At 54.2% G+C, this 15,089-nt stretch overlaps 1 protein-coding gene across 6 annotated transcripts in view; it reads right to left on the bottom strand.

Annotated features, from left to right (window-relative positions):
• Positions 1 to 15,089, bottom strand: part of PEBP4 (phosphatidylethanolamine binding protein 4) — an 83,640-nt gene that overhangs the window by 64,690 nt on the left and 3,861 nt on the right. The window contains exons 1-4 of one of the 6 annotated variants that reach the window (XM_054804518.1): positions 14,804 to 14,862; positions 6,622 to 6,697; positions 5,592 to 5,737; positions 3,901 to 4,033 (exon numbers count right to left, since the gene is read on the bottom strand). In XM_054804518.1, the coding sequence (XP_054660493.1) occupies positions 3,901 to 4,033; positions 5,592 to 5,737; positions 6,622 to 6,697; positions 14,804 to 14,823 (375 nt within the window). In that variant the 5' untranslated portion in view covers positions 14,824 to 14,862. Of the gene's footprint in view, positions 1 to 3,900; positions 4,034 to 5,591; positions 5,738 to 6,621; positions 6,698 to 10,356; positions 10,410 to 13,827; positions 13,955 to 14,456; positions 14,476 to 14,803; positions 14,863 to 15,089 lie in introns of those variants that run through there. The other 5 variants (XM_054804521.1, XM_054804520.1, XM_054804519.1 and 2 more) reach the window with 5 other exon arrangements.

Below are 15,089 nucleotides of genomic sequence, written 5' to 3'. Positions count from 1 at the left end.
AGCCAGAGAGTGAGTCCTACCCTTCCCCGCACCCTAAAGGAGCAACGGCACAGCCCAAAGAAACCTCTAAGGAAGTCGTCAAACCCCGCGATGAAAACAAATCTGGAAGAGCAGGTAAAAGGTAGTACCGTAAACTGCAGCTCGAGAACATCGCGGCGGGTAAATTGCTTTTTAACAAGCAGACAAGTTCTATCAATAGCATCTACCGTATGTTTTTATAAAGTGCAGAAATATGTTTTTAAAAGGCCAGTAAATAAAGTTCCTATCGATTTGATCTCAAGCGTAATCTGTTTTTCTGTCTGCCACCAGCAGTGGTAATAAAACAGAATCATGTAACACGGCGTTTCGGCTAATGCGACTATACATCACGGCAGGGGCTGCATGCTTGCTGGCGATCTATCATTTTCTATTGGGATTGCTTAGCTGCAGAATTTATAAACTTGCCCCAAATTGATGCAATGTCCAATTTTCTTTTCCAATTTATTTTTGGTTGAGCAAAGCAATATTGAGGCAGGACAAGGAGGGCGCATTTCCCATCTATCCAGATGTTCTCCACGCCACTCCTGCTTCCTCCTTGGCCTGGGAAGGGGCCTGGCAGGGGCTCCTCTGCCAGGGTTTTCGGGAAAATGCCGACAGGAACTTTAATGGCTGCGTTTAGCATTTGCTCCGTGTCACATCTTTGCAGCAATACCCAAAGGCTGCCACGGGATGCCTGCAGAGCAAGTTACCCGATGCTCAGAGGGGTGTCCCAGCAAGGACTGAGCATCCTCAGCATCACAGGGCCACATCTCACGCCCACCCAGACCTCCGCAATGCCAGGACAGACCAACCGGCTGCTCCAGACGGACACTTCCCCCACATGCCCAAGCCATGCACGTGGCAGGTTTGTATACCTGTGCCCAGCAGCTAAAGGGTGTCCAGGCTCCCTGAACCATCGGTCACTGGCCTCCTGTGTCTGGTGACACCTCTCGCTGCTTTGCCTGAGCACGCCGCTGGCAGAGGGAGCAGCCAGATCTAACGGCTGCCTTAGTTGTACCAAAGAAGCCAAAGATGGGTCTTTTGGGAAGTAAAAGTGACATTTGATAAAGCTGGCTGCAATGCCCCAGTGCCTAAACTGGATATGCACCAGTACTTGTAAAAACCCTACAAACACACCCAAGATGGATGAAAATCCCCCAGGCCAAGCAGTGGTAGACGCCTATCGAAGCTCAGCTTTGCGAGATGCCACCCCACTTGAGGACCTTCACCCACAGACACGTTGCCATTGCCTTCACCAAGGAGCATCGAGGCACGTCAAGGCTGCGGGCAGAGACCTTCGGCACAGGCAGGGTGAACCGTGGCTCCCACCAGACGCGTTACCGGTATCTGGAACGGGGATGGGAAACGTCCCTGCCCCCCACCTCGGAGAACTGATAAATATTTCCGGAGATAAAAACAAACACTCTGCACTTGGCTTTTTTGGTGGTTGTTTTTCTTGAAGAGACAAAGTGTTCCACAGAAAGCAGACACTTCCTACACAAGTTTTCATACTCAAACCCCGAGTTTTTCTGCCACTGATTTTGACGGAAAAAGCGTCACCAGCCCTTTACCCAGCCCATCTCTCACCGCTCCCATCCACGAGATCGCCGAGCTCTGGCAGGGCCGTAGCACCCTGCCGTGCTGAGAAGCATCACGTAGAGATGAAGATGACTTGAGCAAAGTGAGGTTTCCCATTCTCACTTGGGAATAAAAATTAAAATCAAGTTTCCTGACCTTAGAAATTCCATTGTAAACCATAAAAAGCATCCCTGTCGCCTGTGCACACTTTGGCCCCAGCACAGGATGAGGCAACTCTTGTTCCCACTCACTTGGGGTGATTTTTTGGGGGGCAAAAAGGTTATCCCAAAGCATCCTTACAGATTCAGGAGTAAGAAAAATATATATATTCCTATGGAAAAAGCCTGAAGCAATTCAGAGTCAGTTCTCTGCAAACAATTTAAGGCCATCCAGCCCCTTGCCCATAATTAACCCCCCAGTTTGCACCCTGGAAAAGCTGGAATGCTCCTGGCTGCGCGGAGCTGGGGACGTGTTTCTGGCAAAGGCCGGAGGAGAGAATAAATGCAAACCAAGGGAAGCAGCGGGGCCCGTGTCCTCAGATGCCGCCTCAGCACAAGATGTGCCGAGTTGTCTTGGAAGGAAACGGTGCCAAATCTGCCAGCAGAGACGAGCCATCAGCCAGCCCCGATCCCAGCGGGAGCCACCGGCAACGGGCTCCCCGGGGACCTGCCCGCCACCCAGTGCCACAGCTGGCACCCCATCCCAAAATAAACACCCACAAGTGACACGTGCAGCCAGCTCCCAAGCCCAGCCTGGGCAGGTTCACTTCTCTGCTCTTGTTTTAAGGTTCACACAAGCAAAGCCTGCAGCCCCCTGGCACAGCTGGGCTCTGCTTATCCCCAAAATCCACCCCCCCAGCCAGCAGCATCGTTTACTGGACAGAGCAGCATCCACCAGCATCACCACAGCAAGCCCCTTCCCTTCTCCCCATCGTAGTTTGCTTTCCAGGACAAAAAAAATAAAAGAGAAAAGCAACTGCCTGCATCCCTGGGAAACTTTGAACTCCTGGAAAGCAATGCACAAGTGTGACGGATGATTTTATGTATAGCATCCTCTGCCAGGGAGGATTATTTTTTTGGAAGAATCAGACATCTTTAAGGCAAAGTTATACTTCAAGCCATGTGATCAACAGGGGGAAGAGACTTTCCAGACGGCGATGAAGCAGCCAGAAAAACTGATTCTTAACACTTCAAGGTAAAGCCAAGATGCACAAGAGCCGACTTTCTCCCTTATTAGCTCTGGCTGAAGCGTCCGGCATTGGAGCTAGCGACAGGGAAACTGCACACAGCAGATATTGGGGTGCCAACAAGGATTGCACTGGGGATTTGGGGACAAGGTCTCCCTTGCAGGCTGATGCCAGCGCACCCTCCCCCCAGCTGTGGTCCCCAAGCCGGGCAGGTCACAGCAGGACACCGGGGGTGCAGGATGCCACCCCAACACCCAAACACCCGCACAGCACCTCTCTTCTCATCCCTGGGGCACCCCCCCTCTCCCCCCCAGGCACGGGGGGAGCGGCCGGGCCGCGGTGGAGGTGCAGCACCCCGGAGGGACCCAGCGGCTCCCAGTGCTCCCAGTTCTCCCAGTCCCGGCGGCTCGTGAAGTTCAATGCTGCCACCTGGCGGCGGAGGGAGGGAACAGCAGCGGCCCCGGGGGGGGGATCCGGGCTCCCCCCCCCCCGCCCCGTTCCCGGTAACCGGCATCACGCACGGCCCCCGCGTTACGATCCCTGCGGCCCGGGGGTCACCGGATTGATCACCCCGGTGTCCGCAGGCAGCGGCCGGGGGTGCAAACACCCAGCCCGAGGGTGCCTCGGCTTTCAAAAGTTTATAAGCAATTGCAAAAAACACCCAAACAAACAATGCATGCAAAAAAAAAAAATTTTTTTTGCTACATTATAGCCATTTTTGCTACATCGGAGCAAAATAAATTGTAATTTGCGTTTACCCGCAGCTCAAAACCAAACCCCTGAAGCAAGGGGAAAGCACAGGACAAAGCTTGGAAAGTCACCCCGATTTCAGGCAAAAGTTGAACCAGCACGACCCGAGCAGCCGAACGCTTTGATGGCCGTACAGCAACGCAAAGCCGTGCGCAGCACAGGGTGAACAGCACCCAGGCCGTCCCCAGCACCCAAAGCACAGGCACTGGGTGTCCTTGCCTCGCCCAGCCAGGCTCAAAGTACAAGCGCACACGTGTGTAAACAACACTTTCCCAGTGAATTCCTCCCCCCGATCCAGCTACGCCTTTAATTAACACGGAGCATGGAGCAAGGGCAGCTGCCCACGAGCAACGCGACTCAGGACTCACCTTCTCAGCCTGGGGGTACCGGACGCGGGGGCTGCCCCACTCCCTGCTGATCCGCTGCCGGTACCGGTGGCACTTGGGGATGTACGTGCAGCCCACATCACCCAGCTCCGGGTAGATAATTTCTAAATCCCCTCTGGTGAGAAAAAGCAGAGAGAAGAGTGTGTAGGGTGAGACCGCACCTTGCGAGGGATGGGAATTAGTGTCACTTCCCAGCCAGGCTTGAGATGTGGTTGCAATGCTGGGCAGGAGCTGCAGCATCCAACCTGCTGCCACCAAAGGTGCTGGGCACCTTGTGCACCAGAATAAGCACCCTCCCGTGCTGTAGCATAACCATGGGATCTGCTCCCTCTCCCAAGCAGCGGGAAGACTTTAACATTCGGTGCAGCTCAACACACCTTAGATTGGAAAACACTGGGAACATACTCTTCAAAAATCATGGCCCATATGGGTTAATCTAAGGCTTGAAGATGGAGAGCAGGAGAACAACGCTACCCTCACTCCCCCTTGGCCTCAGACAAGCCATTCGCGCTCTGAGCCCCCTTCTCCACTTGCAAAGTGAAAGCAGGGACAAGCCTCCTCTGCGTTCTGGGTACTGACAGCGCAATGACAGGTCGGATTCCTTCACGCAGAAGTCGGAGCCGGAGGTCTTTGCCCTCCTGCATTATCTAACAGAGAAAGGGGCCATGGAAGCAAACTGTCAGGTCAGCGCAGCGTGTGGATAGCAAGTCTCAAGGCCACCTCGAAGATTAGCTACCACCGACGTGACCTCGCAGGAGGGGGGACCTTAAATCCTGCAGCCCAGGAGGCTGCTGAGCAAACACCCGTGGCAGCACGGAGCTGGCACAAAGGGGGCTGAGGGTTCAAAGCAAGGTGCTCTTACTCGTGGTTTGTGGGAGGAAGCTGGGGCCAAGTGAAGTCTCTGCTTGCCTTAATCTAGAAGCTTAAGTTCTCGCATTTAGAGAGCATTTTGGTTAACTAAGTAGCAGAATGGATGTTTTTGATGCAGAAACTCCCAGTCATGTGGGATATTAAGAACCTCCCAAAGGCAAAGGGCACGCGTGTGCCGCTGCTCGCCCAGCCCTGCCTCCCATCTCCAGCAACTCGCAGGCAATGAGAGTTTAAGCCAAGGACCTTCAGTATCAAAACGCTTGATAAAGGGGTGCATTTGGTGGCTGTTCTGGGGGGCCTCAGCTGGTACAGCAATGAGGTGCCTGCTTGCGGCTCCAGGAGAAGCCCCCTCATGCTTCCTCCTCTTCCTGTGCCCACACTTGGTAAGCATTAGCATCTCTGCGGCACGGGCTCTGAGGTCTGCGGGATTAACCGTTCTAGCACTTTCCTTCCCCCAAAAGTAGCCTCCTTCCTCAAACTTTCAAGCGTTTGTCACCTCTGATGCTGTAAGTCCCTTTAAAAGCCTCTGCACAGCAGACCGAGGAACAACGAGGTGACCAGAGACACGAAGATCTCAGCTTGCATAAAACAAGAGCTGCACAGTGCGGCAGGCACTGCTCTGCTTTGCTCTGGCCCAGTTTCCTGGCAAAAGGAAGAAAGCAACTCATATTTATAGCCCTGGCAAAGGGGATACTGGAATTAACTGTCCCGGGAGGTGACATGCTGGACACGCAAGGGCAGCGCATGACTGGATGCCCAGGGCTGGTGCAGTTCGGGAAGGAGCCGAACAGGGAGCCGCTCACCTGCAGAACTCGCTGTCCACGCTGCTGAGCATCTGGAAGAAGCAGGTCCGTGAAGGCTCGTCCGGCCAGGGGGGCTGCTCCCCCCGGGCAGCAGTGCCGAGCAGGCTGGCAGCCAGCAGCACAGCACCCAGCAGCTTCATCCTCCCCTGCGGGGACCGAGGGACAGAGAGGGTCAGTCCCCTGCTAGCAGCCACAACTTCCCCACCACCGTGCTCTGGTTCAGCCCCCCCCCAGAAACCAGCTCCAGGCAAAGCACCCCCATCTTTACACATATTTCCCCCCACACACACACACTTCCACCAGTTCCACACCATTAATCCCAGTTACACCAGAAATGAACTGTGTCTCCTGCTGCTGCACCATGCCCCAAAACACCAAGCCCCCAGCAAGAACCCACATCTTGGAGGAGCCACTTCTGCCCACCTACAAGGAAGGCACATCACCACCCTCCTGCACGACACCAGGAATGGGCACATATGACATCACAAGCCAGGCAGCCCAGCACAGCTGTGATCGCTGCCATGGTCATCACTGTGACACCACGCTCCAAGTCCAGGTGGCACCAAGAGGGGACAGAGTCCCTGTCTCCTGTGCTCATCCTGCTGCTCTCCCTAGCGCTATAACCTGATGGAAAAAAGAAAAATTGGTCTCAGGCTTAGCCATGGTCTAACCAAGACTGTTACCGAGGGACGCACAACCAGCAACACCACTGGCCAGCACACCCCGACCCCAGACAGAGCCTCTGCGGGGGGAACAACACGAGGGTTCACCTTGAACCCAGCCACCCCCCCCAGAGCCAGGGCAGAGCTTTCCCCACATGGACACAGCCGTGGCCACCCATTTTCAAGTCTGCGCAAAGCACAAGCCGAGCCGTGAGGATAAGGGGAACCAGGGTATGAGGTTTATATACCCACGCCCCTGCCAAGCCCAACGCCAGCCCTCACCTCCCCGGGCTGCAGCGAGGTGCCTGCAGCAGCCTGACGGACCCGGTGGCCAGGGCCACCACGGCTGGCCCTGCCGAGGCACTTACCGGCCGGGTCCTGGGGATGGGCGAGCAGCTCAGAGGCAGAGCCTGGAGGTTTGAGGTTGCCGTGGAGATGGTTTCCCTGGAAGGAAGGGAAGAAGGGACTGGGGATGAAAACACAGCCCAGGGAAGGGGCAGCTCATCCCCTAAAGAAGCACGAAATCATGCAACAGGTTTTCATCCCACAGCAACCTTCTCCAACTGACCCACCAGCTCTGGGTCCTCACCCGGCTCCAATTCCCCCCTGCACTAACAACTTCCCAGCTAACTAGAAAGGATGCGACCCAAACATTTTATTTGCACTAGCCTGTCTTCTCCATTGCCTAATCAGTTCTGGATGAGGCATATGCAAAAAACCCACTGTCAGTTGGGAATAGGTATTACAACACATACTGTATCATTATATAATGAAGTACTGGCACGCAGAGCGAACACGAGTAAGTACTAGCACCACTGTCATTACAGAGAGAAAAAGGCATCAGGCTTAAACTAATTAGAAACATTAATGTATTGGGAATGATCTGGAGGTTTAGGGGCTAATGGCTCCGGTTCCCACACTACGAGATGGGCAAACCCCATCATTAGAGCCCTGATCCTGCAAACAGCCTCACGTGAGTAACGCTTTTCCCATCGGAGTCAGGAGCGCTGGTTTGCATGAGTCAGGATCGCCAACACAGGCTTTACATCCTCGCACGCTATCGCGAGCTGGGGGGGTTGATAACCTGGGGGAACCACGCAGGAGGATCGCAGCCCCGGGCAAGGCATGCCCAAGGACCGCTAATCATGACAGCTGCCCAGAGGTTCTCTGCCACAGAAAGGTGGATTTCCTAGAAATGCAGGATTGCCCTTAGAAAGCCGACAGCTCGGCTGAGGTCATGGCAAGAGGGTGGCAGGCAAAGGGACAGTGGCTTTGACCAGGACAGACATGGAGACTTGGATATCAGGGGGGCTGTAGACATGGACAAGGGACTCTTCCTGCCAAAGTGACTCTCACCACGGTAAATCCATCCATTTTTGCTGTTTATTAAGCATGAAAGCAGTGAAGCTGGCACAAGGTGTGTATTGCTGCAGCCCTGGCAGCTCAGGGCCCCCGGTCTGTCACTGGGTGCAGAGGAGCATCGATACTTCGCAGCAGCCAGCTCCAGCTGGTTCCTGCAGTAACTTTGGGAGGTTACCCAAATAACAGCAAAAGCCAGAGACAGGATGAGCTCCAAACAGGGGTATTTATTTTAAGCCTAGGGCAGAGAAAAGCCCTTCACGCAGAGGCAATGTCTGCCACTTGCACCTGGAGACCTCCGGAGAGGATCACCATGAAGTGGGATCAGCCCAAAGGGGTTGCCAACAGACAAGGTGCAGAGGGATCCCCAGGGATGCTCTGGAAGGAAAACCCATGGGAGCAGCAATCTCTTGCAGCATCCTGTGTAAGACAAACTGTGGCTTTCTCTCTAAAAGCTATTTACAGAGTAATTATAAAGATGCTATTTCTCCTTCTTAGATGGAGTTGAAAAGGCAGCGGGAAGCCCGTGCAGCAAACCCACATCGCCAGGGTATAAAGTGCACGGGAAAGCTGTGCCGCCAGAGCCAGGCAACAGCTCCTGTGCCATGCTCCCACAAGGTCGGGTGGGCTCCCAAGGGGCACAAAGCCACCAGATTATTTGCTTTAGACACACACGGGACAGCACAACTCAAGAGCCAGCAGCACCGCTGGCTTTGCTGCCAGGCACATCCGCCCTGACACAACCCTGCCTGCACAAATACTCCAGACCTGGCAAACCCACACAGGGGATGGGTAATTTCCACCAGGTCTGCCTGGAGGTCTCACAGCTGGGGAGAACCCATAAACCACATGCCTGAGAGCCTGCACCGAGCAGCCTCCCCTCCAGAGAAGGATTCTCCCATGGGAAAACACATCTCATGGTGTCAAGGCAGGTACAGAGCACGAGCCAGCCTCCTCTCCCAGCAGCCCAGGTGTGGGTGCGTGTCATCTCTCCTGACTAAGGAGTGCAGGACTGCAGGAATCTCATCCTTCCAGCTGCTGGGAAGCCTCTGGTACAGTGCTGCAGCTGTGCAGCACAGAACTGGGGAAAATATTTTCATCCAGATTTTCCCCACACACTCAAGAATGACATACTGCCCTCCGCTTACTTCACACTTTTCTATTTTGCAAAGCCATTATTGAACACACTGCTGTAAAACCCAACCCAATATTTAAGAAAATTAAAGCTTTCAAAAGGTACCAAGTCCAGCCAGTGGCTTTTGGCTAGATTCAGTTGGTTTATCAGATGAGAGAAGCAATGACGTGAAGCCCAAGGAAGCAAAGTGCTGCTCACGCGTGCTGCAGTCCCACTATCACTGCAGTTCATTGGGAGGAGCCACAAACACAATATAATACTTCCAGCAAACCAAGTCAGGTCCAAAAGCTACTAAAAAGCCTTTCACAGTTGGCAAAGCTAAGACATAGGTAAGGAAATAATAATTTTCTATTAATACTGGAGATGAAAAGGCTCTTAATAAAAGGAAACTACCTTAAGGGTGGGAAAGAATGGAGAAGTCCGTGGCTTGCTTTAACAACTGCCACAAAGCACATGTGAAAGCCAAAGCACCTGTGTTGGGAGCCAAGTTACACACAGCAGCTGACCCATGGGGCCACAAAACGGGTGCCTGCAGAAGAAAGAAGGTGGCCTGTTGCAGAGGTGGCGACAGCCCATCTCGGGTGGGTGCTGAGCCCCTCCAGCACATCACACCTTTGCAGCCCACTTCTTGATACTCTCCTAAAGCCCTGTAAGCTGCTACCAAGGTCCCAGAAATATTTGCCAGGGAACACTGAGAGCATTAGGACACAGCTCAACCAAAAACTAAAGTATTTCAAGGAACCCCATGGACATCAGCTGAGTCTGACAGCCTCTCAAAGCTTTCCCATGCATGCAAAACCTCCAGCTCTGGTGCAGTTTGTTTAATGCTGGGCTTTAATGTGAAAAAAGTGTTTCCAGGTCAGACTTTCCCCATAAATGTTCATGAGAAGCCAGCTTTTCATTCTGACACGGGCCAAAACCATATTGTTTGCAAGCTTTGGAATTTCCCACCCAAGCCGCTGGCTTCCTGTTGATGTTAGTTTAAGATTAACCAGTGCCATTTATAATCTACTTCAGCATTTCTTCTGACTTCACCCAGCACTAAATCCCTGCACCATAAAAAGCTATTTTACTTCATGGAATCTAAGCCTACCTCCATCCCATTTCATTAAGCAACCTCAGCTCTCCCCAGACATTAATTGCCTGCAGAGCAGGGAGGGATCACTGAGTTTGAATTTCCCCAGCCCCGTGACACAGGAAGCCTGGCACCATGGGGTTTTTCCTCCCAGTTTGTTTTAGGTTGCAGCAAAGTTATAGCTCACCACCAAAGTCCATTAGAAACTCTATCCCTTTCTTGCCACAGAGCCAAGACTGTTCCTTTGCTTTAATGCTCATGAAAACAAGGATTTATTCTGCATCGCATAAGCAGAAGCATTTCTGGGCAATAAATGTGCTCCTTGCACTCCCACCCCAGACCCCCAAGCATTTGTCCAGCTCAGCTCTTCTGTCGAGGTCCAGCATTTTCCTCTGATTTGGGCTTCTCTCTATCTCAGTTTCCCCATGGGGGTTTCAGCAGGTTCTTGTGAGCAAAGCACCTGAGAAGCTCACATAGAAACCAACTCCTGCAGTCTGAACAGCTGAAAAAAGTATTTACACTCTTGATACCCACCAGCAAGACTGTAGGAAGCAAAGGACTTGGCAGCCAGGGGAATTTCCTCAATCTTTGCCTCGCAGGAAGCCCATTTTTCAGATATTTTTTTCTGTAGCAACCAGCAAAGGAAACAGAAAACCACATCCTCTCTCCCCATTCATATCCTGCTGCACCTCCAGCTGTGCCCTAGCCACACCGTGCCTCTTATCTCACCTCTTCATAGGCTGCCCTCACATTTCCCTCTTTGCATGGCTAACAATTTCATTCCTGGCTTCAACTGAATGACCTCAAGGTCATCTTCACCTTGCCCAGCCAACCTGCAGGGCAAGAGCTTTCTGAATTAAAAAAAGCACTTGTCCCAGAATTGGCCATAAATTTGCATCTGCACTGATTTGTGGGGCCAACTGTCCCCCCCAGGTGATTTTAAGATTCTGGGAAGAGTTACATGGATTTAGGGGACATGACAGCTTTATTCAGCTCAGTCTCCACTTTTTCTGGGTTTGTCTAGTGCCACGTAAGGATCAGGAGAAGACAAAGCTGCCCCCAGCTAACTGCCCAGCAGCAGCGCCAGCCCTTGCGCGTGCCGCTGGAAGAAGATGAATCTCACCCTGCTTGGGGGAAACAGATTATATCACTAGCTAGATCATACAAGTGCAAGAGTTCAACAGCTGAGCCTGTATTTTTGGGTCCCTACCGCATTCATAAGATGCTGGAGCAAAGTAGAGAGCAATGTGGTTGCATTCACAGCTTCCACCCCCCCCAGCAGAGCCTGCACAGACCAGAACAGCCGAGCTTCGCGTTTTACAAAACGCCGGGTGCAGATCCGTGGTGCAGCCCAAGAGATTAACAGAGAAGGATTTTTGGCTTTTCTCTTTTTACCTGCCAAAGCCTCAGGTCTGAACTCTCACCCCTGCCTGTCCCATTTTCCAAGCAGGCAGCTGTGTCCGGTCAACCTGGATTAAACACTGCTGCTCCCACCGCCAGCAGTGGAAGAGGTCCTGAGTGACCGAGGGGGAAGGGTCAGAGTCTCAAAAAGGGGTTTGGAGCTGCAACACCCACCTCCTCCTGCAGCACCCCCAAGCAGGAATCTCCATGGGATCAGGGAGGGGATGCACAATGCTTTTTGCCCTCTGAAGTTGCTAACACCTCGCAGGCTCCTGCACTCGCATCCCAACAGAAGATGCGGTGCAGCACAAACCGAGCACCAGAGCAGACCCAGGGCTGCTGTGAGGCCCCCAAAACCTTCCCTGGCAGCCAAGAGGCCCCCAAGCACCAGCCCCTCTCCCTCAGCTGGGCATCACAGGAGCACTCAGAAGAGGATGAATATTCAATATGTGCAAGACAAGAAGCACATAGCTGGGTGCAGTCCTCCGAGCCTGGCAGCAGCCCACAGAGCCACCCCTGCGCTGCAGCACACAGGCATCGCCCCTTCTCCTGCCTGCCCAATCCCTTCCCAAACCCCAGCACCACGAGCAGGAACATGCTTCAGCCCCTGCAGCTCCTAACGCTGCCCTGAGCCCAAGCACTTGCCCCAGCACGCCTGCACAGCGCACAAAACACAGCAGCACCTTCACCCGTGATGTCGCGTGGCTCAGGGACGGGGCCACGCACCTCCGCACCCCATCCAACCCACATGGATGCTCTCCCCATCCATGAGCTCCTGTCCTGGAGCAGCATCTGGCACCCAGGAGCCAGCTGGCACATTTTGGGGAGGGTGACTGGGCAGCTGCGGTACGCACAGCGGCTTTGGGAGCAGAGCCTGGGGGAGGTGACCTTGGCAGCAGGCATCGCTGGGAGCCGGCCAGTTGCACGCTCGCAGGCTGGATGTGCAGCGTTGCACAACCACACCTGCCGGAGCCCACCCTGCCACGGCAGGCACCTTGTGACTGCTCCTGCCAGAGCTGCAGCTCTTTCCGGGGAAGGTCTTCTATTTTGGGAAGAATGTTTTCGTTTGGCCTATATTAAGCACATACATTTCGCAGTCACAAGGCAGGCGCAGAGCTGTGCGGGAGCCTCCTCCTTTCCTTCAGCACCAGCAACTCTGCAGCTTGGCAGATCCCAGGGGTGCTGGCACACGTGCAGCCGAGCCCGTTGCTCACCGGGGCACTGCCTAATGCAATTATCTCCCATTTGCCCCCCTCCATTCACACACTTGCTGAGAGGCTGCCGCAACCCACCGGGGAGCTGCTCAGCTCCTCTTTAAATTTCAGGCTCTACCTCCAGCATTAAGGACCCCCCCACCTCGCTCCCGGAGAGGAGGGAAAGCCATTAAGCATTGCTGCAAACACCAACAGCAGCGTGGAGGTGAAGCATTGAGAAACCCTCAGGTGTGGCCTCCGCTCAACCTACCACCCGTGCTCCCCAGGGATGCTGCGTGGGCAGGGTACGGCACGGGGACTGGGTTACGGAGGGGTCACCCAGGCACTTTCACCTTTCTTCCCTCTTTGCCCTCCTCCTCCTGGACACTGCAGCCTGACAAGGAGGTGTGTGTCTGCCCCGTGCCTTGTGGATGCCCTAATTGTGATTACAGCTCTTTAGAGATGACAGCAAAAAAACCCAACAAACACCCATTCCCGGTCCTTGACATCTCACCAGCCAGCCTAGGTGATGCTCGTGAGAAAGCCCTGGGGCAGCGGGTTAATGAGGAGCTGGGGATGAGGAAGAAGCAGCATCCTCTGCTCTGACTCAGGTTGGGCTGAGCTTGGCCCCACGAGTCACCCCATCAAGGTGCAACGGGCTGGCGGGACCCGGCTGCTTCACCCACCCTGCTGCTTCCCCCCAGCCAGCCGGGCACCTACGTGGAATTTAGGGTGGCTGAGCAGGGATGTCTATAAATAGCACCGTTTCAGATTCAGCCTGCATGTGGCTCTTCCCTTCAGTCCCCAGTTTATTTTCTCCCACTTTCGGTGGCTCTCCGCAGCCCGAGATGAAGGGGAGCACAGGCTGGACCCTTGAGCTGCACAAACATCACCAGCAGAGTAGTTAAACTGGTCCCAATCCCCAATGTTGATGCACTTATACCAGATTAACCTCTACATCAGTAGACTACCAAATCACACTAAACTGGCTTAACCCTTCCTTAAATGGGTTTAACTGGTCTGCCACAGGGGACTTGTACAGGTTTAATGAGCTCAGCAATGGTGCTTTCCCAGGAAGCCCTGAGCCCTCATCACAGCCCCCCCCCAAGCTGGTTTGGGGGCTGGAAGGAGGTGAGGGTTCTTCCCATGACTGCCCACAGCTGGGAAGAAACCCCTGAGCGTAAGAACCTTTTCCAAAAGGTTTTTCCAGCTCCCCCCACCCCAAGCATTTGCTCCCAGACCCTTGGCACCCCGGCTCTGAAGGGGACCTCTATTTACTGCTCCCCACACCCTGGGAGAGCCCCTGCCCTTACACCCCAACAAGGCAACCAGCTGCAAAACAAGAGGGAAAACAGCCTAACACCCCCCCAATGCACAGCAAGCCAGCCAGCCACCCCCCCTTTCCACCTACCCCTCTCGACACCACCAGTATCCCCAGTCCCACAGCAGCAGAGCAGCCGGCAGCAGAGGGGACCCTGTGCCCAGCCAGGTCTGGCAGAACCCCAGCCCCACAGCCAGCTTTTTGGCAGGGCTGAGCCCTGGAGCTGGCTCAGAGGCTGAGCGAGGGGGGGGGACAGTTTGCAAGGGCTGGCACCCCCCCAGGGTGAGCCTCGCAGCTGGGACACAAGCTGACACTGCAGCTTGCAGAGGGCAGGGCCATTTGCAGGATGCTCAGGGGTGCACAGAGCAAGCAGCTGCAAACCAGGCATTGCTCTGGGCAGGGAATACCTCCCTTGTTCTGTGACCCACCAAAACAGGAGGTTTTTTAGTACCAGCCACAAAATCAGATATAAATCCCCCACCCCAGCTTCCCTTTCTAGCTTAGCTTGGGCCAGAGCAAACGGCTCTGTCTCCCATGAGAACATACTGCACGTATGAGTAAGCCCTGGGTGCTGGCCATGCACAACAGCACCTCAATTAGAAGGTGAGGCAAGACCTGCACCAGCATTTAAAAAAAAAAAAAAAAAACAAAAAAAAAAAAAAACATGCCATGTATGTGCTGAGCAGCACGTTCCTGCCTGTTATCAGCTAAATCAGTACCTGCAGCCAGCATTCTCCAGAGGTGCTCCAGTCCCTCCAAGGAGAGCAGCCCAAGCAGAGCTGGTTCAGGCCCAGGGTCCCTCCTGCCGCTTTTTAAGCCCGACAGACACCTGCTGCCCATCAGCCCATTAGCTCCCTCCTTTCCCATTGACTCACCAGCTGGTCCCACTGAGTCACCCCTTCAAACCACCTCTCCTTTCCGTGGCCCGTGGCCATTTCCCCAGTCCCTCGGTTCCCACTGACTCACCGCGGCTCATCCGAAGCTCACCCTCCCCTTTCCATTCCCATCCCGGTCAATTCTGATCACTGCGACTCCCCCCTGCCCTGGTACCCGCCTTCCTTCTCACCAGCACCACGCCGGCAGCATCCCTGATGGGCTGCAAGGAGCCTCCCGGTGAGGGACCCATGGGCTGGGCAGCTCGTGGCTCCCAAAAGCACCTTCCGACCTGTGCAGAAGTGCCATTGCCAAGCCCCAAGGCTGCAGGGAGAGTTTGCTTTTTCAGGGGCGAAGGATTCCCCCTTATTTCTCCCCCTGGCTGGCGCGTTCTGCTGTGTTTTCTTCCACGGACTGTGGGAGAATTAGCGAATGATTTGCAGAATTTAGATGTGATCAATGACTCTAACATATCCCTT

This window comes from Grus americana, chromosome 26, assembly GCF_028858705.1.
Source record: "Grus americana isolate bGruAme1 chromosome 26, bGruAme1.mat, whole genome shotgun sequence".
Taxonomy (NCBI): domain Eukaryota; kingdom Metazoa; phylum Chordata; class Aves; order Gruiformes; family Gruidae; genus Grus; species Grus americana.
The sequence above is the reverse complement of the archived record's forward strand: the minus strand, read 5'-3'. Positions and strand labels throughout refer to the sequence as shown.